The 25,677-nt window shown below is 60.0% G+C and overlaps 2 protein-coding genes across 6 annotated transcripts; one reads left to right on the plus strand and one right to left on the minus strand.

The window, feature by feature from the left end:
* Positions 1-677: 677 nt before the first annotated feature.
* Positions 678-7,605, plus strand: MROH6 (maestro heat like repeat family member 6). Of its 3 annotated transcripts, XM_046641759.1 has the most exons (13): positions 680-2,105; positions 2,272-2,424; positions 2,604-2,758; positions 3,415-3,532; positions 3,770-3,954; positions 4,042-4,179; positions 4,289-4,403; positions 4,505-4,891; positions 5,097-5,264; positions 5,516-5,635; positions 5,864-5,966; positions 6,060-6,125; positions 6,277-7,605. In XM_046641759.1, the coding sequence occupies exons 1-13, from the start codon at positions 1,491-1,493 to the stop codon at positions 6,504-6,506; spliced, it is 2,553 nt and encodes an 850-aa protein (XP_046497715.1). In that variant the 5' UTR covers positions 680-1,490; the 3' UTR covers positions 6,507-7,605. The 3 variants fall into 3 exon arrangements, with proteins under 3 accessions (XP_046497713.1, XP_046497715.1, XP_046497714.1); XM_046641757.1 differs by having other exon boundaries at positions 678-2,105; positions 5,516-5,966; XM_046641758.1 differs by having other exon boundaries at positions 5,516-5,966; positions 6,345-7,605.
* A 2,824-nt stretch (positions 7,606-10,429) lies between these two features.
* GSDMD (gasdermin D) lies at positions 10,430-17,182 on the minus strand. Of its 3 annotated transcripts, none has more exons than XM_046641798.1 (12): positions 17,027-17,182; positions 14,944-15,072; positions 13,668-13,888; positions 13,292-13,484; positions 12,570-12,738; positions 12,327-12,429; positions 11,998-12,051; positions 11,652-11,738; positions 11,343-11,518; positions 11,114-11,258; positions 10,951-11,024; positions 10,430-10,821 (listed from the first exon to the last, which is right to left on the minus strand). In XM_046641798.1, exons 3-12 carry the CDS (start codon positions 13,882-13,884, stop codon positions 10,582-10,584), a joined length of 1,458 nt encoding a protein of 485 aa, XP_046497754.1. In that variant the 5' UTR covers positions 13,885-13,888; positions 14,944-15,072; positions 17,027-17,182; the 3' UTR covers positions 10,430-10,581. The 3 variants fall into 3 exon arrangements, with proteins under 3 accessions (XP_046497754.1, XP_046497753.1, XP_046497752.1); XM_046641797.1 differs by lacking the exon at positions 17,027-17,182 and adding an exon at positions 15,323-16,113; XM_046641796.1 differs by lacking the exons at positions 14,944-15,072; positions 17,027-17,182 and adding an exon at positions 14,347-14,928.
* Positions 17,183-25,677: the final 8,495 nt, after the last annotated feature.

Below are 25,677 nucleotides of genomic sequence, written 5' to 3' on the forward strand. Positions count from 1 at the left end.
GGGCTAGAGTCAGGAGTCAGAGCCAGAGTTCATGCTCCCAGGAGAGGTGCAGGCCCGGCCAGGATGGGAGGCAGCCCCATGCTGAGGCCTGGCGGTGGCGAGGAGCCAGGCCAAGGCCGGGGAGTGTCCGAGGCTCAGGGAGCTGGACTCTGGGGGCAGATCTGAGGCTGGAGAGGACAGAGCTACGGGGAAAGGGAGGGCTTTGGTGCCCACCCAGGAGTTAAGGGAGTTACTGTGGAAGGCCTCTCCCTGCTGGAGGCTGGGGATGGGGAGCTGCGGGGGGATGAGGTGCCAGAAGGAGGGTCTTGGGGACGTCCTGTGTCCAAGCACGGCCCCAGGCTCCCACATCTGCCAAGTATACTACTTCTGGGCTCAGGGTCAGTAGGACGCCTCACGCTTCCCAAGCCAAGGGGGAGCCCAGGTGTCCCCTGCCATTGCTGCTGCCAGCCCTGCAGGACCCTGCCACTGGGGACCGTGTGCCCCTGGGTTCCACCCATCTGGCTCCCTCCAGGCCCTGGCATCTGTCATGCGGTCAGCCAAGCCCAGGCCTTGGGGACCCAGCTCCTGATCCAGCAGCCCTGGGAAGGGAGAGGAGGAGGTTAGGGGCCTGCACTGGAGCCAGTGAAGAGGTTGAGGGACCAGGGCGTGGCTCAGCTCTGGACACCTGGTCACTGTCCTGGGCTGGCCCTGCCTCTGTGCAGACAAGCTAGTCAGGTCTCCAGAGGATCTGCTCAGGAGAGAGGTTCTAGGCTCTACTAGACCCGGAGGGCGGGGACCTGGGCCTCTCCTGTCTGGGCAGCATGAGGTGGCACAGGCAGGCGAGAGCGTGAGGGAATGCTGAGTGTCTGGGGTGCTTCCCGGAACACTTCCGCCTGCCCAAGTATTTGGCTGGACCAGCTCTTCTGGCTCCCCAGGCTCAGGCTGGGCAGCACCTGCTGTGTTGCTGGGTGAGGTGACAGTGGGGATCTGGGGCAGAGGCCAAGTCAGGCCAGCCATGGGGAGCATGAGGCTTGGAGATACACACATGCACATACATGGCAGAACACACACTGGGCCCCAGGGACCCACAGGCACCACTTCTCAGCTGTGCACTTCCTAGGTGCCAGGACCCAGGAACCCTGTGGTCCAGCGTTGGGGGGAAGGGGCATGTCAGAACTGGCCAGGACTCAGAAGGCCCACCCCAATCATGGCAGTCAAGTGCAAGAGCGCCCAGGGGATGTGGCTCCTGGCCTTATCTCTCCTATCCCAGGACCTCCCAGTGCTCAGAGGCAGTGACAACTCCCAATCATCCCCATCCCCAGAATGGCTGCTAGGTGAGAATGCAGTGGAGACAGCCCCGCCCCCAGCCCCAGGCCCGCCCTGGACCAGACGGGCTTCTTTAGGGTTGAATTAGGCAAGGCCTTAGCTCAGGGCTGGGCCCGGACTTCTGGCCCCTGCTGGGGCCTCCTCAGGGCTATCCACACCTGCCCGGGGTCCCCCCATCCAGAGGGATGGGAAGTCAGGGTCAAGGGCCCTTCTCCCCCTCCCCTTGCAGATCCACTGTCTCCAGGAATCTTGCCCCTCCCCCAGGGCCCTGGTGGGCAGAGCCAGACCCCAGATGCTCAGCTTCAGGCTGGCCACTCACTGCCAGCAGCCTGGGCAGGAGGGCCCTTCACATGCCCCCAGCAGGCACTGTGCCTGGGGACACCTCTGTGTGGCTCCCCAACCCCCCCATACACACAGAGCACATGTTCACACACGTACATGCCACACCTGTCCCTGGTCCCGCCCGGGGCCTGCTTCTAGGTCAGGCTGGGCACGACTTCCTGGGAGGATCGGGGGCAGGTGTTGCAGGCTGGGCCCGGCTGAGCAGCTTGGCGTGTGCCATGGCCATGGCTGGGGGTGTGTGGGGCCGGCCCCGGGGTGCCCCTGTAGGGGCCCTAACCCTGACAGCTCTGGCTGAAGGGATCCAGGCCAGCCAGGGGCAGGCCCTGAGACCCCCTGTCATGGGCCCTCAGCCTGAACCTGAGGCAAAGCCTGGGAATGCAGCCAGCATCCCCACAGCTGGCCGTGAGCCCCGCTCCCCACCCTGCATACAGGAGCCAGCCCCCAAGGGAGCCCATCAGGTGAGCGGTAGGGGAAGGGAGGCTGAGGGGGACGGGCCTGGGGGGCAAGGGAGGGGGCTGGAGAACAACAGAAGGGCACAGGGACTTTGTCAGGAGCTGAGGGGTTGCTGGGTAAGAGAACTGGGAGAGGCAAGGGGACTTCGTTCATCTGCCCACCCCACCCTAGGCCCCCCAGAGTTCCCCGGAAGAGGGGGCCCTTGCTGACCTGGCGTTGTACACGGCTGCCTGCCTGGAGGAGGCTGGCTTTGCGGGGACCCAGGCAACAGCACTCACCCTGTCCTCAGCCCTGGAGGCCCGAGGGGAGCGGCTGGAGGACCAGGTCAGCCCCCAGCCCTCCCTACCCAAGAGACTCCTGCCTTTTCCTCCAAGGTTGGGGGGTTGGAGCGATCAGCCTGACGCGCACGCCCCCTTCAGGCTTTCCCTACGCCATGCGAATACAGGGGGTAATGTCCAGGTATCAAGGAGGCCTGACCACTGACATCCATCCCTCCATGCCAGGTGCATGCCCTAGTGCGTGGGCTGCTGGCACAGGTGCCCAGCCTAGCCGAGGGGAGGCCCCGGCGGGTGGCCCTGCGGGTGCTGAGCGCACTAGCCCTGGAGCACGCACGGGACGTGGTATGCGCGCTGCTGCTGTGCTCGATGCCCCTGGACCGGTAACCTGCCCCACCCTGCCAGGCACCACATCCCCCAGCCGCCACGCAGCTTCCTTCCCTCTTCCCGCTTGGGGTCGAGTCTGACCCTGAAAGGAGGGGTCATGGGGGAGACAGAGCCTCTGAATTCCCTCCCCTCAACTCCTGCTGCCCACCTCTCCCCTGCCTCTCCTTTCATTCAGAAAAGTCCCCCACCCTTCCCACCTGGGGTCCTCCGTACTGGGTGCCTGGCTGGGGGCCTGCCTTCTCTGTCCACGTTGCCCCTGGAGCCCAGCCTGGGCTTGTGCTCCAAGGCAGGGTAAGTGAGCCAGGTGGTTTCTGCACCCCTGCGCCCCCGGCTCTTTGAGTAATCCGCCCCAGGAGAAGTTATCCTTGGCTTTATTCTCTACGGTATTGTTTACCATGCCAGGTTTCGTTCACTGTTGCTGGCCCTACAGGCTTCTGAGAGGTCCTGCCAGGCAGCTGATCCTGTGGAACTCAGCTCTGTTGTGGTCTGCACAGATGCCACTTATGTTGTTTTTCTGGAATTGGGGGAGGGTGTGGGGGCATGGTTTGCCTGCCTCACTCCCTGCTGGAGTCCTGTGGCCACCTCCAACCCTGACCTGGCAACTCCCCGCATCCTGACACCAGATCCTGTCTCACGAACCTCATACCCCCAGGGCGGCAGCAGAGCTGTGGCGCAGCCTGAGCCGGAACCAGCGCGTGAATGGGCAGGTGCTGGTGCAGCTGCTGTGGACGCTCAAGGGTGCGGCCGGGCCTGAGCTGGAGGCGCTGACTGTAGGTAGCTCTGGCCAGCATTGCCAGGGGACTGGCCCCTCTCCCCGGCACTCCCCCCCCCCTGCCCGGGGGGGGGGGGGGGGGGTGGGGGGGGCAGAAGAGTTGCCCCGCAGGGGGTTGGGGGCAGCAGGTTCTCACCTGAGTCAGGTGCTTCCCGAATGTCCCTCCAGTGTCTGAGGCTTTGTCCTCGTCCTGTCTTTGGTGCCTCTGAGCCTGAATGGGCCACTTGTTCTGCAGGCCACTCGTGCCCTTGGGGAGATGCTGGCTGTGTCTGGCTGCGTGGGCGCCACGCGGGGCTTCTACCCGAATCTCCTGCTCGTACTGGTCACACAGCTGCACCAGCTGGCCCAAGGAGTGCACTCCCCTGACACCCCCAAGGTTTGGGCCCCATTCCACCGCGGGCCACCGCACAGCCACGCCAGGTGAGGGGCGCACACTGAGGGAAGTGAAGGCTGGGCCAGCGTCCTCCTGGCCCTTGCTGCCCACTCCCCTGCTGCCTCCCCCTCCAGCTGCGCAGTGGAGGCCTTGAAGGCCCTGCTTACTGGGGATGGCAGCCGCATGGTGGTCACGTGCATGGAGCAGGCTGGAGGCTGGAGGAGGCTGGTGGGAGCCCACACCCACCTGGAGGGCGTCCTGCTGCTGGCCAGGTGCAGAGCATGGGGGTGGGGCAAGAGGCAGGGGCATGAGGGTGGTCGGGTGGAGGCAAGGGGTGAGGCAGGAAGCAGAGGGAGAGCTCCCATTTCCGCCCCATCCCAGTGCCATGGTGGCTCACGCCGACCACCACCTGAGAGGCCTGTTCGCCGACGTGCTTCCCCGGCTGCGCAGCCCCAACGACACGCAGCGCCTCACGGCTATGGCCTTCTTTACCGGGGTGAGCCCTTTTCCGGGATGCATGCTGAGAGGTGACGGTGGACTGCGCCGCCGTCCCAGCACAGGGACCGGGAGCGTGCTGACCCCTTGTCCCCCGCCCAGCTGTTGCAGAGCCGACCCACGGCACGGCTCCTGCGAGAGGAGGTCATTCTGGAGCGGCTCCGCGCCTGGCAGGGCGACCCCGAGCCCACCGTGCGCTGGCTCGGCCTGCTCGGCCTCGGCCATATGGCGCTGAACCGCGGGAAGGTGAGGGGCGGGGCGGGGCAGGGCGGGGAGGGGTCTGCGAGGGACGCCCACGAGTCCCTGCCTCCGCAGGTGCGGCACGTGGGCACGCTGGTGCCTGCGCTCCTGGGCGCGCTGGGCGAAGGCGACGCGCGGCTCGTGGGCGCCGCGCTGGGCGCGCTGCGGAGGCTGCTGGTGCGGCCGCGGGCTCCCGTGCGGCTCCTGAGCGCGGAGCTGGGGCCTCGCCTCCCGCCGCTGCTGGACGACGTGAGCCCCGCCCCCCCCCCCCCCCGCCGCCGGCCCTGCCGGTTCCTCTCCAAAGTCCTCCCTTCCAGACTCTGCGTCTCTGTGCCCCTCTCCCCAGGCTTCCCCACCAGGCCCCACTCCAGGCCCCCAGGTCACGCCCCCAGACAGCAGCCCTCCTTAGACCCTCGCCCTCGTTGCTCCGCCCTGACTGCGTCCTCCCACGCAGGCCCGGGACTCGGTCCGCGCCTCGGCGGTCGGGCTCCTGGGGACGCTGGTGCGGCAGGGCCAGGGCGGCCTCCGGGTGGGGCTCCACCGACCCCTGCGGAAGCTGATGCTGCAGAGTCTTGTGCCGCTGCTGTTGCGCCTGCACGATCCCAGCCAGGACGCTGCTGAGGTCAGCCGCCCCCCAAGACTGTCCCAAGGCTGTCCCCACCCAGCCCTATCCCTCCACACCCCATCGCCTCTCCGAAGATCGCAGGTCAGGGACTTCCCCAAGGACCTTAGGGGCAGGCGTCATGGGCTCCCAGGTTCCTGGTCTTCCCTGGGCTACTTGCCCTGGGCTCCTCCATCCCTCATCCTGGCCACACTCTGGCCACCACTTGTCACTTTCTAGATCCCTAACCCTGCTTCCTTCCCCTGTCCCAGAGCTCGGAGTGGACCCTGGCCCGCTGTGACCAGGCCCTGCGCTGGGGCCTCCTGGAGGAGATGGTCACTGTGGCCCACTACGACAGCCCTGAGGCCCTAAGCCGCATCTGCCACCGCCTGGTCAGTCGGGGGAGGACACTGACAGTGGCAGGATGTCGTCAGCTGCCCACTTGGTCCAGTATACACCGGGGCCACTTCCCCCTCCAAACTGTCCCCTTCCCAGCCAAAGTGGTGGCAAGTCTAAGGTCTCAGACCCTGATGCCCTGCCCTGGGGGCTCCACAGGGCACCCCAGCCTGTGGGCTCACCTCTGCTGCCTCCTGTCCTGCCATGAGCCCTTCTGTCCCCAGGTTCAGCAGTACCCAAGTCATGTGCCCAGCTTCCTGAGCCAGACCCAGGGCTACCTGCGGAGCCCACAGGTCCCCCTGCGCCGGGCAGCTGCAGTGCTCATAGGTGAGGCAGGCCTGGTGCCACACAGTCGCTCCCACCCAGAGCCCTCCCTGCTGGAGGTGTGGGGCCAACACTCACAGGTCTGCCTTGGTCCAGGCTTCCTCGTCCATCACTCGAGTCCCAGCCATGTCAGCCAGGACCTGCTGGACTCCCTGTTCCAGGGTGAGGACCCGACCAGGGTGTGGGGTCCTGGACAGGCAGTGGGTGCTAGGGTGGGGTGGGTGGGAATGGATAGGTGGAGGGCCAGGGACCCAGGGCGCTTGGCCATCCTAAAAGCCCCCCCCACCCTGCCTGAACTGCCCTGTCCCCGCAGACCTGGGGCAGCTGCAGAGCGACCCCGAGCCGGCTGTGGTCACCGTGGCGCATGTGTCCGCCCAGCAGGTGGTGCTGCTAGCCCAGGAGCAAAGCCGTCCCCGCAGCCTGCTCCTCTCCCGCCTTGGTGGGCGCCGCGCCCGTCCCAGCCGGCCCTGGCCAGTCTATGCAGACAGCCCCTTCCAGCGTCGGAGCCTTGCAGGCCGCTGGGGCTGTTTTGGACCCGGCTGAGCCTGACTCCATGCCCACCCTCAGGGGTCTGAGTCGGGCACCCCACCACACTGTGGCCAGTCCTGGTGGGGGCAGATCTGCAGAAGATGCTCTGCTTGAGGGGCACCCTGGGCCTGGTGCTGGACGCTGGTGCCCTCCCCTCTCAGGCCCCCCCCACCCCAAGGCCTGGTGTGCACAATGACTGCTTTCTAGGAGCTCAACACCATGACCGCCATGTGACCTATAGGGACAGCAGCCCCTTCTGTCCGAGCACCATTTCACCCTCAGCCCCTTGCCTCTTGCACCCATGCGTCCATTTGTTCCTCCTCAGATCTGTTGCTTTCCTGGCCCCCTAGAATGTGCCATGCCCCCCTACCTGGGTCTGGTGGGGGACACTGTGAAGCTGGCACAGCCCTGTAAGCTGGTGCCATGATAGTTGCCCACTTCCTGGGCTTCCACCCCCTGCCTGGCCCAGGCTCCCCTGCCTGTCAGGGCCCTCCTGGCCGCCCCAGCAGCCTGCCTCCTGCCCTGTCACGTGCCCCTCTCCTCTCCGGCCTATGTCCTGGCCTGAGGTTCTGAGGTTTCTCTCTCCTCAGGAGGCATTGATCTGTCTTCCTGCCCACACCTGCTGCCCTGTGGCCTGTTGCCATTCGTGCCCCCCGTCCCCCCCGCTCATCGTGTCAGAGCCCCCCCCACCGAGCCTTCTTCAGAAGGTGTCCCCTCACCTCCCCACTGGACACCACAGGGCTGGGATTAGACCTGTGGGTTCAGGCGTGGGGTGCCAGCATCTGCACCCCACCAGACTGAGCCCTCGAGCCGGTACCCCAGCGCCCCACACGGGGGTGAATTAGGAAGGGGAAGAGACCCTTCTGGGAGCCTCTGAAGCTGTGACCGTGCCCCTCCTGGCGCCGGCCCTGGCGGGTTCCCCCACTCGGAATGCCCACCTCGGAAAGTCCTCTTGCTTTTCAAGGTCTACCCCCTAAAGTTGCCTCCTGAGGGAGACCTCAACTCACACAGCCTCTTGCAGGGCTGGGAGCAGTCCACACCAGACTGGGGACCCTTTGGGGACAGGTGTGGGGTCCTGCCCACCTGTTATGGAAAGTGTTTACAATAAAGACACGTGGATCAAAGCGATCTGTTATCTGTCTGGGGCCTGGGCCTGGGCCGAGGATATGATTCTGATGAGCTGGGCCTGGTCCAAAATCAAGGTCAGACTGAGATTATAGATAAGGCAGTGTGTGGCCGAGAGTAAGGGTCAGCCCAGGGGTGGGGTCAGAGGTCAGGCAGGTTCAGGGTGCAGGCTTGTGACCAGGGTCAGGCAGGGTCTACCTTGAAACAAGGAAGGGAAGCTGTGCTGTGGTCCAACACACGCTGAATTGACGAGGTCGGAGCTCAGTCAGGAAGGGGTTGGGGTCTATGGAGGTCTCCCAGGGCAGGGTGGGGTCAGGCCAAGGGCACAGGTCTGTGTGGAGCCAGAAGCATGGTTTGGTGTGTTAGTTTAGATCTTCCAAAGCACATGCAAAACTGGTTAAACGACAAGAAACGTATCTCTGGACATGCCGTGCGTGAGACCCCCAGTGAAGGAGAGGGAGGGAGGGCAAGGGGATTGGTGGGTGCATCGTGGACATCTGTGTTGACCTCGGGGTGGTTCTCAAGCTGGTCACCCTTCAGGGAGGCCTGCGGCTCCCAGGACAGGGGCCCCTGTGCAGGGCTGGGTTTCCCTCCTCAGTTTCCATTGCTGCAGTTGGGGTCCGCGAGGAGCATTCTCACAGACCCCTGACTCGGGCTGGGCCCCAGGCTGGGCTCACCAGGAGCTCATGGACCCCCTCACGGCAGCCCCTGAGGGCAGAAGCAAGCCTGCCTCCACCCCACCCCTTGCAGCCCAGGAGCCAGAACCTTGGCTGAGCATTCGCTGATCACTCTCCTACCAGGCATACACTTGTCCCCACACAGACCACAGCAGGACAGGCCACTGGACTGCAGGCTGTCACGTGCACGTGCACACGGCTGCTGCCTGCTCATGGTCGTGCGTCCGCCCACCTGGCTGTGGCCCCGCCCAGGGGCTGGGAGCCCTGTGGGACTCTGCCTGCCCCACACGAGTTTGATGCAAAGCCCACGCAGCCTGAAGGCCCAGACTATTACGGGACCCTGGGAGCATGACTCTTCTTGGGAACTTCACTGCTGGGGTCCCCGGGGAGGCTCCTGGTAGAGTGGTGGCCTGATTCACCAGAGGCTGCCCCCACCCGCATGGCAATACCACAGCCCCGCCCCCCCGGTGAGCGTTTCCGGTCTGTGAGTGTCCGGAGGACAAGGTCCATCAGCTCTGCCTGCAGAGAGCCCATCCCGTGGTGAATCTTCCAACGTGGAGCTAGGATCAGAACCCATTCCTTTCCCCATAAGGCTCTCCTGCCTTGCCCTTGGTGCCTAAGTACACTTAGATGGGCTATGTCGCTGCAGACCTCAAGGCACTGGTGGTCCTGGAGCCCGATGGCCAGCAGTCATATCTCCAAGTGGGGCTTGGGTGGGGCTGACCAGGACGTGTTTTATCCCCTCAACTGAGGGCAGAGTCTCAGGCGCCGAAGCAGTGCTGTGTGCCCACTTAGCTAGTGCTTCCTAAGACCCAGGCCGTTCCAGACAAGTCACCTAACAAGGGTCCCCACAGGAGGCCCTGGGTCCTGGAGAAGACAGCAGGGCCTGAGGCGCGGAGCTTCTCACTTGACTGTGTGGAGATTGATCTCTAGGGTGTCCTGTAACCCGGACCTGCGGTGTTTGGGGTGCACTCTGTCTTCTGTGTTTTGTTTTGTTTGTTTGTTGAGGAAGATTAGTCCTGAGCTAACTACTGCCAGTCCTCCTCTTTTTGCTGAGGAAGCCTGGCCCTGAGCTAACATCCGTGCCCATCTTCCTCTACTTTATATGTGGGACACCTGCCACAGCATAGTGTGCCAAGTGGTGCCATGTCCGCACCCGGGATCCGAACCAGTGAACCCCAGGCCGCTGAGAAGCAGATCGGGCGAACTTAACCGCTGTGCCACCGGGCCGGCCTGTCTTCTGTTTTAATATTAATTTCACCGTTGGGCTTGGATCCTGGGTTTTCTGGGGGATTAACATCCCAGCCACAGCAGAACCCACTGTCCCTCGCCTTTAGCGAGTCCTGACGCTGCATGTCAATGGTGTGCCATGACAGAGGTGGCATGTGGCTTCCTCCACCTTCCAGTGAGTGGAGGAAGGCAGACTGTGGTTCCCACCAAAGAAAGGCACATTTCTCCTGGCTGTTCAAGCTCCCAGAGACGAGATAAACTCCCTGGCTAGATCAGCTACCATCTCTTCCTGCGCATGGGGCTGCTACCCCCACTGGCTGCCGAGGCCCTGGATTTCCATGGAGGCAAGTGCTCTGAGACCTGCTGGAGCCCAGGGACCTGCAACTCAGGGTTAGGAGGCCTCCTCCGTGGAGAGGGACTCTTACCTCCGGGTAAATGCATTTCAGTGAGATGGACACCAAAGGCCAGTGGCTCCGGTGGGTCACTGCTTCTCCAGGAGCCTCTGTGCAGCCCCAAGAGTGTAGGGTCTGTCTGCCCATCAGCCACACCTGCTCTAGTCCCCTCTGCAGCCCCCGTGGGCCGAGGATGGGCCCATTAGCTGCAGCAGAATGTTCTCAAGTTCCCTCAGGCAGATAGAGACCCATCCTGGTGGAATTGTTCTGCCCTATTCTTTCACAGGCCAGCATGCTGGGGAGGGGCCAGGAGCCTGGCCACGTGGCTGGTCACTCCAGAGTGGCCAGGTGCAAACACAGGGAAGGCTCCCCTTAGCCCCAAAGCGCAGCAAGAGTGAGACTAATGAGGAGAGGCCTGCTCTTGGCCCCCACATCTCTCCCTAGTCTATGTGGGCACAGTCCCCACTCCTGCTCCATACCCCAGATCTAGGGCCCTCAAAAACAGTAACACATCTTTCCTTAGTACATCACATTTATTGACTTTCCCCAACTTCCAACCCCATGGTGACCTGGCCACATGGCTGCACTGAGCTCTCGCCTTCCCAGGGCTGGCAGCTGGGTGGGCGTGAGCTCTGCTCTGCCTAGAGAGCTGCCCAGGTGTGCAGGCTAGCAGGGCTCGCTCAGCCTCAGCAGCACCGCCAGGCAGGCGTAGAGTGCACACGTGCAGCCCTGGGCCTGCGGCTCCCAGGACACCTGGGGGGCGCCCACTTGCAGGCCTAGGCCGCACTCCTCCAGCAGGACCCAGGCAGGCGCCTCTGGGCCCCAACTGCTCCCCAGGAGCTTGGGTGGCAGGAACACAGCCTTGCAACTCTGCCATGGGGAGCTCTGCTCCAAAAGGCTCCTCACCTGCCAGGATAGGGTGGAAGGTTGTCAGTGGGGGCCCCTGGGCATCCAGTGCTCTCCCCTACCACCCCATCCTAGATGGGGCCCCATACCACAGGCCGGCCCCTTCCACTCCAACCTGCGCCCTCTCACCAGCTCGAACTGCTCCAACAGGGTCCCCGTCTCCAGCAGCTCGGCCAGAAGCACGTGCTGGGTTTCATTCAGCACTGGGTAGAGACCATGGGTGAGAGGGGGTTCCAGAAGGCCCAGCTTGGGAAGCCCTGCCCTCTACCCACCTGCCCCAGGGCTCCCTCACCAGCCAGTGCTCCCAGCAGGTAGGAGATGGGGCCGGCGAGGTCCTTTTCCAGCACTCCGGAGGTGAGCACCATGCAGTCAAGGATGGCGCGCCCTGGACCGTGTAGAGGCTCCTCCACCCGCCCACAGCACAGGCCCTGCTCCAGCTGGGGACACAGGGTGGGGCACGTGAGCGTGGCTGGCTGGGCACAGGCTTCACCGGCTCCACCAGCCCTGCCCCACTTGCTTACCGCCTCCTCCAGGGCTTGTAGGGCCAGCTCTTCCCGCAGCACCTGCCGCAAGCCTCCCAGCAGCTGCTCACGCAGGTCCTTGCACAAGCCCTCCAGGCCCTCGGCCTGCGCCCTCACCTCCTTCTGCAGGCCCTGGAAGTCTTGGGTGGGCACCAACCCGTCTTCGGTGGACCCATCTGTGGGGACAGGGCTGGCATTGCCCGGGTGCCCACAGGGCCCTGGAAAGCCCTGGTAAGGAAGGACAGACCCCCCCAGGGGGGTAAAGGGGAGCCCACCATGGGTCCCAGAGGCAGTCAAGAAGGTACTGACCCGACTCGATCCTGAATCCTGACACGCTCTTGGAGCTGACATCCAAAGTCTGCGGTGGCTTGCGGTCTTCACAGGAAGACCTCTGGCCTGGGCAAGCAGAGCTGGTCAGTGCAGGGTGTGGGTCCCCAAATCAGAGAGAGCTGAGGCCTTCCCTGGGCCCTCACATTGCGTCACCACCACCCCAACACTGGCAGCCCAGGGCAGGGAGCAAGGCCATGCCAGACTGATGTCAGCCTGTGGCTGTATCACCCTTGTGCGTGTGTGTGCACGTGCATAGGAGAAGGCCTCAGTGCCTGGAGCATGCTCCTCCTGTCGCCCAGGTGGGGCGGGGGGCCATGGGCCTCACCTGCCTGGGGCGGCTCGAAGGTCCTCTGCTTCTTGCCCGGGAAGAGGAGGACGTCTGGCAGCCATGTGGGGGCAGAGAGAGGAGGCAGGTGGGCTGGGGCTCCCAGCCTCTCCCTCACCCCCCGGGGCTACCCCGAGAGGTTCCCCCAGTGTGCCCCAACCCCCTACACCCCAGAGCCTGGCACCCTCGGCCACCCTGACCCAGGAAGCTATGCAACCAGATGCCCACAGCACCCCCAGCCAGCCGGTGGCTCATCTCAGGCCTCCCTGTCTCTCTGCCCCTCTGCCCTGCGAGTCTTGGCCCCAAAAGTACCCCCAACCACGGCTCACCCCAGTCAGAGCCAATAACCAGCTGGGCCACTTGGAATGCGAGGATGCTGCCTGGGGGGATGGTGACCGTCTTCCTCTGGCTCAGGTGGCCTTGGCCCTGGCCCTGAAGGATGGATATGGGCTCAGGACCAGGCACTGGGTTGTAGGGCCGGGCGTGGGCTGGGTGCTGGTGGCCAGGGTCTGCCGGGGGGCACCGCCCTCCTGCCTCCCAGGCCCCTGCCCGCTGCAGGACCTGCGCCACACCTGCAAGCCCACGGCTCCAGGCAACACAAACTGGCCCGAGCCCTCCTGCTTGTGGGTCCGGGTGACCTCCACCTCCTTCTGCGTCTGCAGCACCTCCGTTACCACGAACACATCGACCCCACGATTCCGTAGCTGCTGCAGGATTTTGTGCTCAGGCTGCCGCAGGCGCCTGTGCGGGGTAGGAGCCCAGGCAGCTTACGGGGGTGCCCTTCCCCAGCCCGGACCACAGCACTAGCTTCCCTCTCCCGGACCTTCGTGCACATACAGGGGGGATGAGGACAGCTGGCAGCAGGGACCGGGAGCTGTCAGTGTTGGTGGGTGGGATGCAGGGAGGAGTGGACACCTTCACCTGGCTGCTCCCTCCCTCCACTCCCTGCCCCTTCCTGGGTTCAAGTTTCAAGTCTTCACTCTGAGCGAATGGTCCTCCTCACAGGTGTCCCCACGTCTGCTCCTCCCACCCCAGCCTCCACACAGCAGCCTGACCTGTCTGACCCTAGACCCCCTGGGCTCCGCCTGGCCACCCTGGTCCTCGGGATGCAGGCCCCCATTACCACTGCAGCCTCCTGCCCTGCCACCTGGCCCCACACGCCCCTGCTTCTGGGAATTCCCTCTACTGTACTGACCCTCAGCCTGGCACAGACACCCTGTGACCCCTAACGCCTCTAGGTTGTGACCCAGAGGCTGCTCAGGGTCAGCAGGTACCCCCCCCCCTCGCGGCTCACCGCTCTTGTTGCATGGCCACCCAGGTGTTGGGGACGACCTGAAGTCTGCACACGTTCATGGAGGCACTGGAGCTGCCGGACACTGAGGCCCCACCTCCCAACCGCCCATGTCCTGGGGCTGTCAGCTCCACACTGCCCTTCACCTGCCCGTCCACAGTGTCTTGGAAGTGGAAGGGGCCGCCACGTTCCACAGCTGGAGAAAGACCAGAGTTGAGGCCCCGTGCTACGAGCTACCACCTGTCCCACCCAGGCTGGGAGACCTTTGAAAAGGTCCTGCCCTCTGGCAGCAGAGAGCCCAGAGGCCCAGGGCAGATGGCAAGCTGGTCTGCTTGTTCCCCTCCCACCCAGGGCTCTGATGCAGTGCCAGGTGGGGTACCTGGTTCCGGGGCATTGGGCTCCAGGATGTCCCTGATGGACAGGTTGACACACTTGTAGCGGTGTCTCCAGAACCACGACCTCGAGGGCTTCCTGACCAATAGGCAGTAGGGCTGGAAGCTGGTGGAGCTCTGCAGGCTGTCCACTGGGATGAGCTCCCCTCTTTGGTCCAGCTCCCGGATGACGCTCTTGACTACCCTCTCAAAGGCTGATGCCATGCTCCTGAGGAGGACAGATGGGTCAAGCATTGTGCCCTCAGGGCTGGAAGAGTGGCAGGGGGGTTGAGCAGAATGGTGGTACTTGGATGCTTCCAATGACGGGGAGCTGTCTCCCTCCAAAGCAAGCCTGCATGGCCAGTCCTGGGATGCTCTGATTGGCAGAAAGCTCTTGCCCTGACCACTACCCAACACAGAAAGAAATGGAGTGCCCACGCTGTCATCCACTCATCCACCTCTCCACGGGGCTGTGAGCGCCCCCAGGCTGGGACGTCATTCACAGCCTTCAGCAGGACTCAGCCCATTCACACCATCTGTTCCATGGCCAGAGTGCCCAGAAGCAGCCCAAGAAAGCCCTGGGACTCTCAGTGCTGGGGTGGGGTGGGACGGGGCAGGTGGGGCTACCCACCAAGGCCACCACCCTTTGTCAGCCCAATAAGGCTTATGGCCACTCAGGAAAAGCACCTGCTAAGGGAGAACAGGGCGAGGGGGGCTTCAGGGGACCCCCAGGCTGATGCTCTGTCTGTTGTAGCAGTCGCCTCCTGGCTGAGGCGTCCAGACGGCAGGGGAGAAATGAAGCCACCATCTCCTGGGTACCTGCCACAGGGCCCACAGCAAGGCCAGCCAGAGGGTCCCCAGCTCCCAGGCATATCCTCTAGGGCTTTCTCATGCCTGGAGCTTCATGAGCCACCAGTCCAAGGCCAGAGACCAAAGCAAGCCTGACGCAGGAAACAGGAGACCTGGGCCCAGCAGAGGAGCCAGCCATCCCCACTGGGCAGGAAGCCTCTGAGCCTCAGTGCTGGTCTGAAATCGGAGTGGGGGCCAAGGGGCACCTGGAGGGCCGACCCTGGAGTCAAGCGGAAACGCAGCCGGGCTGGCGAGGTGGCTGCCTTCCCAGAGGCTTGGGGTTTCCCCCGAGCTGGTCTGGGATTGTGGGGAGTCCTGAGAGGGTGCTGGGACCAGGGCGCCCCGCAGAAGGGCCGGCATCCCCCCACCCAGAGTGAATGGGGCCCCACCCGGGCGCCAAGGGAGGCAGCGGGGGAGGTGCCGAGCACAGCTCACCGTGACCGTGGCGCTCAGGCTCCGGCCCAGAAGGGAAGCGAGGCCACCCTGCGGGTGAGGTGCGTTCACTCTGCCCTGGAGCTCCGGAGCAAGGGCAGGGCCAGCGAATGTCCAGATCCAAAAGTGAAACTGCGGGAGAGGAGGTGGTGTGCTGGTGCTCCCGGAAATGCCCTCATGAGCCCGCCCCGGGGGCCCTAGACCAGGAGAGGGGACAGCCAGCTCTGCGTCCTGCCACCAGCGCCGCCGGCAGCCTGCCTGCCTCCAACCGCATGGCCCTTCTCCCTGTCTCTTAAAACTCTAGCTCACGGCAGGGGCTCTGAACAGACATTTCTCCAAAGAAAACGTACGAGGGCCAACAAGCATAAGAAAACATGCTCACGTCACTAGCCATCGGGGAAATGCAAATCAGACCGCAGTGAGAAGCCACTTCTCGCCCACCAGCATGACTGCATCACAAAAGAGAGAGGCCGCCAGTGCTGGGGAGGGTGGAGAAACCGAAACTCTCACATGCTGGGGGAGGTACAATGGTGCAGCCGCTGAGAAAAAGTCTGGCAGTTTCCTCAGAAAACTAAAGAGAATTACCACAGGACTCATCCACCCCACCCCTGGGTGCACACTCAAGAGAAGGTGAAAATCGCACGTAAACATTCCTCCGGCATTATTCATAGTAGCCCAAACATAGAAACAGCCCAGATATCCATGAGTGATGCAGAGTAAAGAAATCTGGTGCCTTAACACCACGGGAGACCTGAGACGGAGTGGCGCCCAGCCACAAAAAGGAAGGAGGTTCTGACACATGGTACAACACGGAGGAACCTGGGACTCAGAGTCCAGGAGACCTCACTGAAAACCCGGCCAGGAGGCCAGGAGTGGGGAGCCCTCCACACTAGACTCCACCTACTTACAGACCCACGGGAGGGCCTGCCAATTACCACCCCAACAGGAAGAAGAAGAGTTCCTCCTGTTCCTCCTGCCAAGCAGCTCAGCCAGTGAGAAACTGTCACCACTCTGAACTCTCCATTTCCACCAAAGGATGCTCCTTCAGAACAACCCCTCCCAACTTCCTCCTTTTTCTTATAAAGTAACGTTCCTCTCCTTCGCTTGCTGGACTCGCCTATGGCTTTTGCTATAACTTGCTTGTTCCAGTCTGAAATTCCTCTGCTATTCGCAAATAAACCGATTCCACTGGTCAAATAACTGGCTGTTTTTTTCCTTCATGTCCACAAACCTCAAAGCATGATGCTAAGTGAAAGAAGCTGGACACAAAAGACAACATATCACATGATCCATGTCTATGAAATGTTCAGAACAGGCAAATCCATAGAGACAGAAAGTGGATTAGTGGTTGTCAGAGGCTGGGGGGAGGCAGAATAGGGAGTGACAGCCAATAGGTACACAGTTTCTTTCAGGGTGATGAAAATGTTCTTAAAATAGATTGTGGTGATATTTGCACAACTCTGAACGTACTAAAACCCATGGAGTTTTACACTTTAAATGGGTGAATTGTATGGAATGTGTATTATATCTCAATAAAGCCGTTACAGTCATACCTTAGAGATCTTGCAGATTTGGTTCCAGACCACTGAAATAAAGCACGTATCGCAATAAAGCAAGTCACACGAATTTTTTGGTTTCCCAATGCATATAAAACTTACGTTTACACTATACTGTAGTTTATTGAGTGTGCAATAGCCTTGTGTCTAAAAAAACAATACATGTACCTTAATTAAAAATTAAGTGCTATTAGAAAAATGGTGCCAAAAGACTTGCTTGACACAGAGTTGCCACAAACCTTTAAGTTGTAAAAAATGCAGTATCCGCAAAGTGCAATAAAGCAAAGCACAGTGAAACAAGGTGTGCCTGTACTTAGGAGATCCAGAGCCAGCAAACAACACCAGGCCTGTCAGAGGCTCCTCGGTGCTCGAATTCTCCGGGACCACAGTCAAATCCTGTCCAGCGCAAAGCAGCCGGGGAGCCCCAAAGCCCTCCTTCTCCACCACCACAGCCTGCCTCTAGGCCCTTACCCCTCCATACTCTGGAGCCCACATCAGGGCCCCTGGCCGATGGCTGTCCTGAGACCTACCTTGAAAGCTCTGCCACACTCCTTCACTCATTCAGCACACGTGCATCAGCACCTGGTGCCAGATGCCCTTCTGGCTGAGGAACCTGGGAGTGACCCAGACAAGGCCTCCGCCAGGCAGAGCCGCTGCCAGCAGCCCTGACACCAGTGCAGGGAAGATGATTCCCCGTGGTGTGTGTGTTGAAATGTTGTGGCTGCAAATAACTGCAAACACAGATTCAAACAGAAAGGGAACATCTTGTGCAAGCAGAAGTCCAGAACTGCTGTGTGCACCCTGCGTCAGACACGGACAGGCACCATCCATCCAGGGGGGTAGGGGCCTGCTCCGGGCTCACCTGGGGCCTTTGAGACCATTTCTGTCTCCACGCCAGGGGCCTAGGGTGCAGGCCTGAGAGCTCTGATGGCTGAGGGTCTCTGGGGTAGTGGATGACCACTCAGCTCAGCGTGGGGCTCCCAAGCTCCAGTCCAGCCCCTGGAGCCCATTCTCTAGTGTGAGCAGGGTGTCCTTGCTGGTGGTGGCAGGAGGCTCCAGGAGCCTGGGGAGGGCTGAGCATGTGCGTGTTCCTGTTCACGTGTGTATGTGTGCATGCATTTGCACATGTGCACACACGTGCATATTGTATGTATATGTGTGTCTGTGTTCATGTGTGTATCTGTATCCATATGTTTTTTGGGCAGTGCACGCTTGTACCTGTGTATGTGTTTGTGTCCGTGGGTGCACACATTTGTACATATGTGCACTCGAGTGTGTGTGTTGGGGGGCTGTGCTGAGCCCACAGCTGTTGATGCTAGAAGGTGCTCCCTCCTCCATGCCCCCTTTCCTCCAGCTCAGCCTGCGTCTCCCTGGTCCTGCAGGAAAGAGCCTTGAAAGCCGTGCAGCCTCTTGAGACCTCTTGCGTCTTATCTCCCTCTCTCCAGGCACTAGGCTCCAGGTCAAGGTCAGGAGGTGGCGGCCTCCTCAGTGCGGGGTGAACCTCGCTGTGGGGTTCCAGCAGCAGTGTGACCAGCCCTGGTTTACTTTTCTCCAATGCCTTGGCTGCCGTCTGGGTTGATGGGGTGGAGGTGGCGCAGCAGCAGCCCCTGGGGGACTCAGTCTGAGGCAGAGGCACCAGGCAGGTGCCATCCGTGGGCAGGAGGAGCAGCATGGTGGCCGCAGTGGCCATGGCAACAGGAGATGGCGTGGTACACTGTGCCCACCTGCCTTGAGGCAGGGACCTGGGGCTGCCACAGCCTGGGGCCGGGTGGGGCACCAAGGACCGCTGCATGTCCTTGTCCACTTTCCGTTCTTCACCACCAAACCAAAACAAGAAGCACTGAGCTCCTGACTCAGCCCAGGACAGAGGTCAGACTGAGAGGGCAGGAAGTGAGCCTGCTGGGGAGAAAAGGAGGAAGGATGGGGGGAGGCTGGCCCTGCACCCCATCTGCTCCCTGGCCCCTATTTACAGGCAGAGGGGTTTGGAGCACCAGGACATCTTGAGGACCAGGAACTCTGGGGCGACATTACCTCTTCCTCACAGCCACCCTATGTTGTTGGAGATGGGTCACGCCGCCTGGGCAAAGTCTAGGCAGGCCCTGGGGACCAGAGCTGCGGAGGGAAAACCATGTCCCCAGTAGCGATGGCGAGCTCTCACCAGGGACTGGGAGCCTGGGAGGGGTCAACAAAGCTGGGGGGTCAACAAACTGGCCTTCGAGGAAGACAAGCTCCCTGTGGGCGGATCCCAGACTCCCCCTAGCCGGTGTGGGGCGCTGGCGCCGCGGGGACCCTGGCAGGGGCAGGCCGCAGCTCCCGCCCCCGGGAGGCCAGAGCAGGGCCCGAGAACCGGGAGAGCGCGCTGGCGGCAGCGCCCGGCGGACTTCGGGGCAGGTGGGAATGGGCTGAGGGGGAGGAACGAGGCAGCTGCGAACCGGGAGGGGCGTTCCAGCCCAGGGAGCGCAGGGTCCCGCGCGGCTGGCGGCACGAGGAAGCCACCCACTCTCCGCCGGGGGGACTGTCGGACCTTGGGGCGAGCGAGGCCGGGGGCCCGGGGCCGCGGGGCAGGCACGGACGGCGCTTCGGGCGCCGGGCCCCGCTAAGTCCGCGGTGGGGGCCGGCGCCGCATCCCCGAGCGCGCACGGGAGCAGCCCGGGACCCGCTCCACCCTGTGCAGCCCCGTGACTCTCGGGGCTTCCCGCGCTGCCGGGAAGTCGGTGCCCACGCCCGCGGCAGCCACGCCCGGCCCCACCTCCCCTCCCACGGCTCCCCTCTCCCCTCTCCTCCCCCCTCCTCCTCTCCTCGCCCCGCCTCGCCCAGCCACCCGCGCTCCGCCCCCCGCCTGCCCACCCCCCGCCCCGCCGCCCCCACAGCTCCTCCCCAACCTCCCCTCCCTGCCTGCGCCCGCGTCTGTGCCCCCGTCGTGGGCCACCTGGAACCCGTCCCCAGCAAACAGCTCCCCGGAGGGCTCCGAGCGCCGAAGAGCCGACGCGGCCAGAACTAAACAGGCAACCAGCGCCGCTGCTGCGTCAGGGCCAAGCGGGTGCGAAGCGTGGACGGAAGGCCCCGAAGGCCTCTCCTTACGGGGCTCGAGTACCCCGTGGGGCCTCTTTCCCGCCTGTGGACCCCTTGCTTGCCCCAGCCCCTCGCGCACGGCCTGTGGGCATCTGGGTGCCCTTCGGGCGGCGGCTCCGACGGGCTGGTCAGCAGCCCTGGCCCAGCAGGCGCTCAGTCGATGTTCGGCGGGTCGCTGGGCCGTGGAGGCAGCCCCAGAGCAGGGGGGGGGGTCTCAGGCTCAGAGGCTCCCAGGAGTCTGGAGGGACGTGAGTGGCGAAGGCCCGGCAGAACCAGGGTCGGGGGAAGTACCCTCCCTCCCCCAGCTCCGGGCCCCCAGTGGCTCGCGGACCCCCTTGTGGTTAGACGGCCCCATTGCCTAGGCCTCGCCTCCCGGCGCCGGTCTGCGGCGTGCCCCGCCCAGTCCTGCTGCTTTTTGGGGTCCTCTGCCCTGAAGCCCGCTGTGTGCTGCGGGCTGGCGGGGGCGCAGGACTCTGGCCCCGGGAAACAGCAGCGCTGGTCCTGCTTGTGTCTCACTTCACTTTATCCCCACTGGAAGAAGCCCTTACTGCTGGAATCCAGGCACTGCTGGTGAGGGTCTTTCCCTGGAGGTGGGGATGCTGCCCGAGGCGTGCCCTGTACTAGGGCGTGTGGGACACTGTTGCAGTGAGATTCACACTGCGTTCATCCTGGTCCCTGAGAGCCTGGTGGAAAAGCCATGATCTAGGAAACAGTAGACTCATAAACTTTTCTTCCAACAGGATCTGGCTCAGAGTCTGAGGGTCACGCTCTGCAAGTGAGGGTCAGGGTGTGTGTGTGATGCTGGGGTGAAGGGGGGACCCACAGGGTCCTCGAGGGTAGTTCTGTTCCCCAGTCACTTCCTGTTTGCCCTCCTCCAGGATAAAAGGTGAGGGGGGCATCCATGGTTAGGTAATGGTCCCAGCCTGCCAACCACCTGTGCCCACCTGAGGGCCTGGTGAGTCAGGTCACCTGACTCCTGTGTAGACCTTCTAGAGGGAAGGAGATGGCAGGAGGGGGAAATTCCCCCAAGAGTGGGTGCAGGCTGGGTCGGTGGAGCAGGGAGGCAGATACCTTTGCAGGGCATAGAGACAGGGGGGCAGATAATACCCAGGTGGGATTTGACATTTTGTGCATGTCCCTCTGATAAGTGTGTTTGGTGTGGCTACATTGCATTCCTTTTAGTTACTCCTCCACCCCCTTCAGAGAGGCTGGTGCACCTGCGTAGCCTTAGGTGGTAGGGCTGGAGAGAAGTGGGGTGTGGCAAGGCCCAGGGCTTACCTGGGTGGGGTGGTCGGGAGGCACAGCTTGCAGTTCAGGAAGGAGGAAGCTGCTCAGGCTACATAGAGAGAAACCCTCTGCATAGGAAAAGAGCTGGAAGCTAGGTGGGGGAGAGCAGGGTGGGTAGGGTGAGAGAAAGCCTCCCAGTGAGGAAGAGGAGAAGCCCATCTCAGTGGACTTCCCACGGCTGGGATGTCTGACACCCGGTTCTTTTGTTTGTGGAATGTCTGTAATGGAAATCCTTTCTACCACCCCAGACCTGCATGTGGGCAGGCTGTGGGAGAAGGAAGACAGACAGAGATGGTAGGGATAGCAGGCAGTTAGCAAGACGAGACCACTGGAGGAGAGATGGCCAGGGAGTAGACGGTCCAGGATGTGCAGGAGTCGCGGGAGGGTGTGGCTGTCCTGCCAGATTTGAGAGGAGAGATTGACTCACTGTGCACTCATTTGCTCACCCCTGAGATGGAAATGACGCCTGAGAGGGCTGTTATGAGGCTTCAATGTGTCCATATGTGTTAACACTAGAACAAGGCCTGGCATTCGGGAAATGGCTATAGACATGCTAAACATTTTTGTCTGGTATTCATAAAGAACGCAGTGCTCGATATTTTTTGTTCATAAGTTCTTGCATGTGGTTTGTTATTTCCTTTGGGGGATTCCTAAAAGTGAAATTGCTCAAAAGGTATTCAATGGGCCGGCCCGGTGGCGTAGCAGTTAAGTTCGCATGTTCTGTTTCGGTGGCCCGGGGTTCACCAGTTCAGATCCCGGGTGTGGACATGGCACCGCTTGGCAAAAGCCATGCTGTGGTAGGCGTCCCAAGTATAAAGTAGAGGAAGATGGGCATGGATGTTAGCTCAGGGCCAGCCTTCCTCAGCAAAAAGAGGAGGATTGGCAGCAGATGTTAGCTCAGGGCTAATCTCTTTCAAAAAAAAAAAAAAAGGTATTTAAGGTCTTGGCACGTGTTGTAAATTGCCCTTCAGAAAGGCTCTGCCAGCATCAGAGTGAAGAGTGTCAGGGAGCCTCTGCTCCCCCCTCGCCAGTGCTGAAGGCGGATTATTTTCATCTTTGCCAGTTTGATGAGTGTTGAAGAGTTTTAAGTGTAACTGTCAAGATCAGTTTTAGCAAGTTAACTGTGACAGCACTTACATCCCATTTATAGTCTCACAACCCCAGGAGACAAAGCCACAGTCCCTGCCTCCTCTCAGCAAGTGGCTCGGCTCTCCTCTCCGCCACCTGGCGACTGGAGTCTAGGAGCAGAGAGCTCGTCTAGCGCAGAAGACAACAGGCTCAGTGCTAGACCCATGCAGCCGCCAGTTTGTGCAGTGTAAGAAGTCACCCTAGAGGCCAGCCCCGTGGCCTACTGGTTAAGTTTGGCACCCTCTGCTTTGGCGGCCCAGGTTCAGTTCCTGGACTCAGAACTACACCACTTGTCAGCAGCCATTCTGTGCCGGTGACCCACATATGAAATAGAGGAAGACTGGCAAGATGTTAGCTCAGGGTGAATATTCCTCAACCAAAAAGAGGAAGATTGGCCACAGGTGTTAGCTCAGAGCGAATCTTCCTCAGGAAAAAAAAAAAAAAAAACTTGAAAAAAACAAAGGGAATCACCCAAAAACTTAGTGGCATAAACAACATCCATTGATTTTCTCATAATTATGTGACTTGCCCTAAATTATGACATTCAGGCTGGGAGCAGCCGAGATGGTTCATCTCTGCTCCGTGTGGTATCACTTGGGTTCATTGACTTTGTGGTTAGCTGGCAATTTTTGGCCTCACGTGTTTGGTAGATGGCTGGCTGTCAGGATGGTCAGTGGTATTAGCTGGGCGTGTGATGTCCGTCCTCCAGCAGGCCAGCCCTGGCTCATTCACATGGTGCTGATTACAGGATTCTGAAGAGAAGCAAGACACGGTAAGTCCAAAGCGTAAATGCTTTTCAAGCTCCCCAGTGGGAAATTCCATCTCACTCATTCTCTGGGACCTCCCCTGCCCTCAGAGTTTTGCCAAGGGCTAAGGATCGTGCATAGGTCCAGGTGCTGAGGCACAGCCCATGGTCACCAGTCCTGGTACATAAATCACCCTGAGCTTGTACACATGGTCTCTTTCCCAGGGTGCCACTGGCTGCCTTGTGGAGAACTCCTGGAAGGAGAGAGATGGAAACTCCAGCTAGCGTTCAGCTGGGACAGTAGCAGTGGGAGAGGAGAGGGGCTAAGAAGGAGGATGGACAGGACTGGGCAGTGCTTGGAATGGGGCCAGGAAGGGAGCCCCACAGCCTGAGTACAAAGGCCATTTTATTGCCTGGTCTTTCCAGCTTGGCATGCCGCCACTGCAGAAGGAGAAGCCCTCACAGCGCCCATCACTGCATGTGAAGCAGACAATACTAACACCTGGGGTGGGGCCAGGTGCAGAGTTGGGAGGCAGGCTGTGGGCTGCATCCTCACCTGCAGGAGACACAGTGCGTGTGAACCTCCCAAGTCATTGTTGGCATATGTTTTACTTCTACAAATGTTATAAACCCATGATACGTTGTTATTATTTCTGCTGTAACTATTTGTCTTTTAGAGGATATGAGAAGTGAGAACTGAAAAAATATTTACTAACGTACTTCCCATTTCCTGTCCTCTTTCTTCATGTAGATCTGTTTCCATGTTATATTATTTCCCTTCAACCTGAAGAATTTCCTTTAACATTTCCTACTGTGCATGTCTGTGGTGGACACATTCTGCTCACTTTTTAAACTGTGGTAAAATATATACAATGTATAAGTTGTCATATAACCATTTTTAAGCATAGAGTTCAGTGGCATTAAGTACATTCACGTGTTATGCAACCATCACCACTATTTCCAAAACTGTCTCATCACTCCAAACAGAAACTCTTGTGAAATAAGACAAACCTCAACTAAACTAGAGTCACGGAGACTTGTAGGGGAGCTCTCACCCCATCACACATGTCAATCACACCAACCAGGAAGAGATGGGCACTTGCATCTCCCACAGGAACTACCACTACTTTACTACTGAAGGAAGATTTCTCTCTCCACCAGGCAACAGTCCAGCCAATGAGAAACACTGCAGCTCAGCCAATGAGAAACACCACAGCTCAGCCAATGAGAAACGCCTCAGCTCAGCCAATAAGAAACACCACAGCTCAGCCAATGGGAAACGCCACATCTCAGCCAATGGGAAACGCCACAGCTCAGCCAATGGGAAACGCCACAGCTCAGCCCATGAGAAACACCGCAGCTCAGCCAATGAGAAACGCCACAGCTCAGCCAATGAGAAGCCATTCCCACCCTGCACTGTTCCTCTCCCCCAATGGACTTTCCTTTAGAACAGCCCCTCCCTCTCCCCCTTTTTCTCTATAAAAGCAGCTCCCCTCCTTTGCTTGTGGTATTTGCCTATGGTTTGACGTAGCATGTGCTTCCTGAATTCCTATTCTTTTGGCTATTTTGGAGTAACCTCATTTTGAGGGTAAAATAAAAGACAAATTTGCTTTTTTTAAAAAATTTTTTTTAAAGATTAAGCACCTCTTGCTTTTACAAAATACATGATCTGCTAGTTCTATGACTCATGCTTACATACGTCTCCCAGCTGTGAAAAGCCGGCTTTGTTCTCTGAGTTCCCCAGGAACATGATGACCTCCAGAAAGAAAAATTCTGCATTGGTACCCATCACAAATGACAGAAGAAAGAGAGAATGTGGCACTCTGAAGTTCCTCACACGGGATGGTCGACATCCCTAATCCCCCTCCTTCCCTGCCCGTTTCCCCTATATAACTGCCTCAAGATTCTGTATGATTGTAACATGGTTCTTCAGGACGCTAGTCCATCATCTTCTGATTATGCTGGGTAATCGTATACATTTTCCCTTCTCAACCGCTGGCTTGTTTCCAATTGATTGGCACCAGATTGCAGTGAGCGGAACGAGCCCCTTTCTGCTCGGTTACAAATTTCTGGTGACCCAGATGGGATGTGCCTCTGCCTGTGGCTAGTCAACTCCAGGAGAACTCTCAGGACTCTCCCAGCAGCTGCTGGGATGTTCTTTCTCCTGGGGACTGTCCTCTGAGTTCTCCTGATTGTCAACTGCCTTCAACGCTGCCTCATGGCTGAAGAAATGAAACAGGCTCTAGATTTGTTTGTTTGTTCGTTTGTTTGTTTTTGCTTCTGGTGAGTTGACGGGCTCAATCTGGAATAGGGTAAGTCGCCTTGGGGATGCCTATGAACTCCGTTCCCCTCCATCTGGGGTTCCTTCCATTAATGGAGGGGCCATCTGGGGTCCTTTCTGTTGGCGGAGGGGCCATCTGGGTGCACATTCGGAGTGGGAACAGTTGTAGGGCTTTCTACTCTAAATCTGGGAACGAGTTCACTGGTGTCTGTTTTTTCTGTGCCTGGATCTGTGTGTCTGTCTATCTCTGTGTATCAGAATGGGGGGGGGGGACATCCATCTATCCCAAGAAAAGGCCTCTGGACTGCCACTTGGCTAAATGGGCTGACTTTAGCTATGAGCCCACGTCCAAAAAGAAGATAGTTTTCTTTTGTAACACCACACGGCCACAATATTCTTTAGATTCCAGAGAGAAAATGGCCAAAATGGGACAGTCTCAGTTTACCTAAACTGGTGTATTTGCATATGCAATTGGAAAGAGCTGGCTGTAAAATTGAACAATGAATGGGAAGCCTATTTTAATCTTCTGAGGCTTCTAAATGAAATTAGGAATAATTTACTGCCTCTTTAAAAGAAAATAATTACATAACTAAAGATGCTTGCAAAATGAAACCAAATCTTCTCGCTCACTGAGCTTCCCTACTTCGACTCCCCAAAATTCCTGATCT

This window comes from Equus quagga, chromosome 16 (assembly GCF_021613505.1).
Source record: "Equus quagga isolate Etosha38 chromosome 16, UCLA_HA_Equagga_1.0, whole genome shotgun sequence".
Classification (NCBI taxonomy): Eukaryota; Metazoa; Chordata; class Mammalia; order Perissodactyla; family Equidae; genus Equus; species Equus quagga.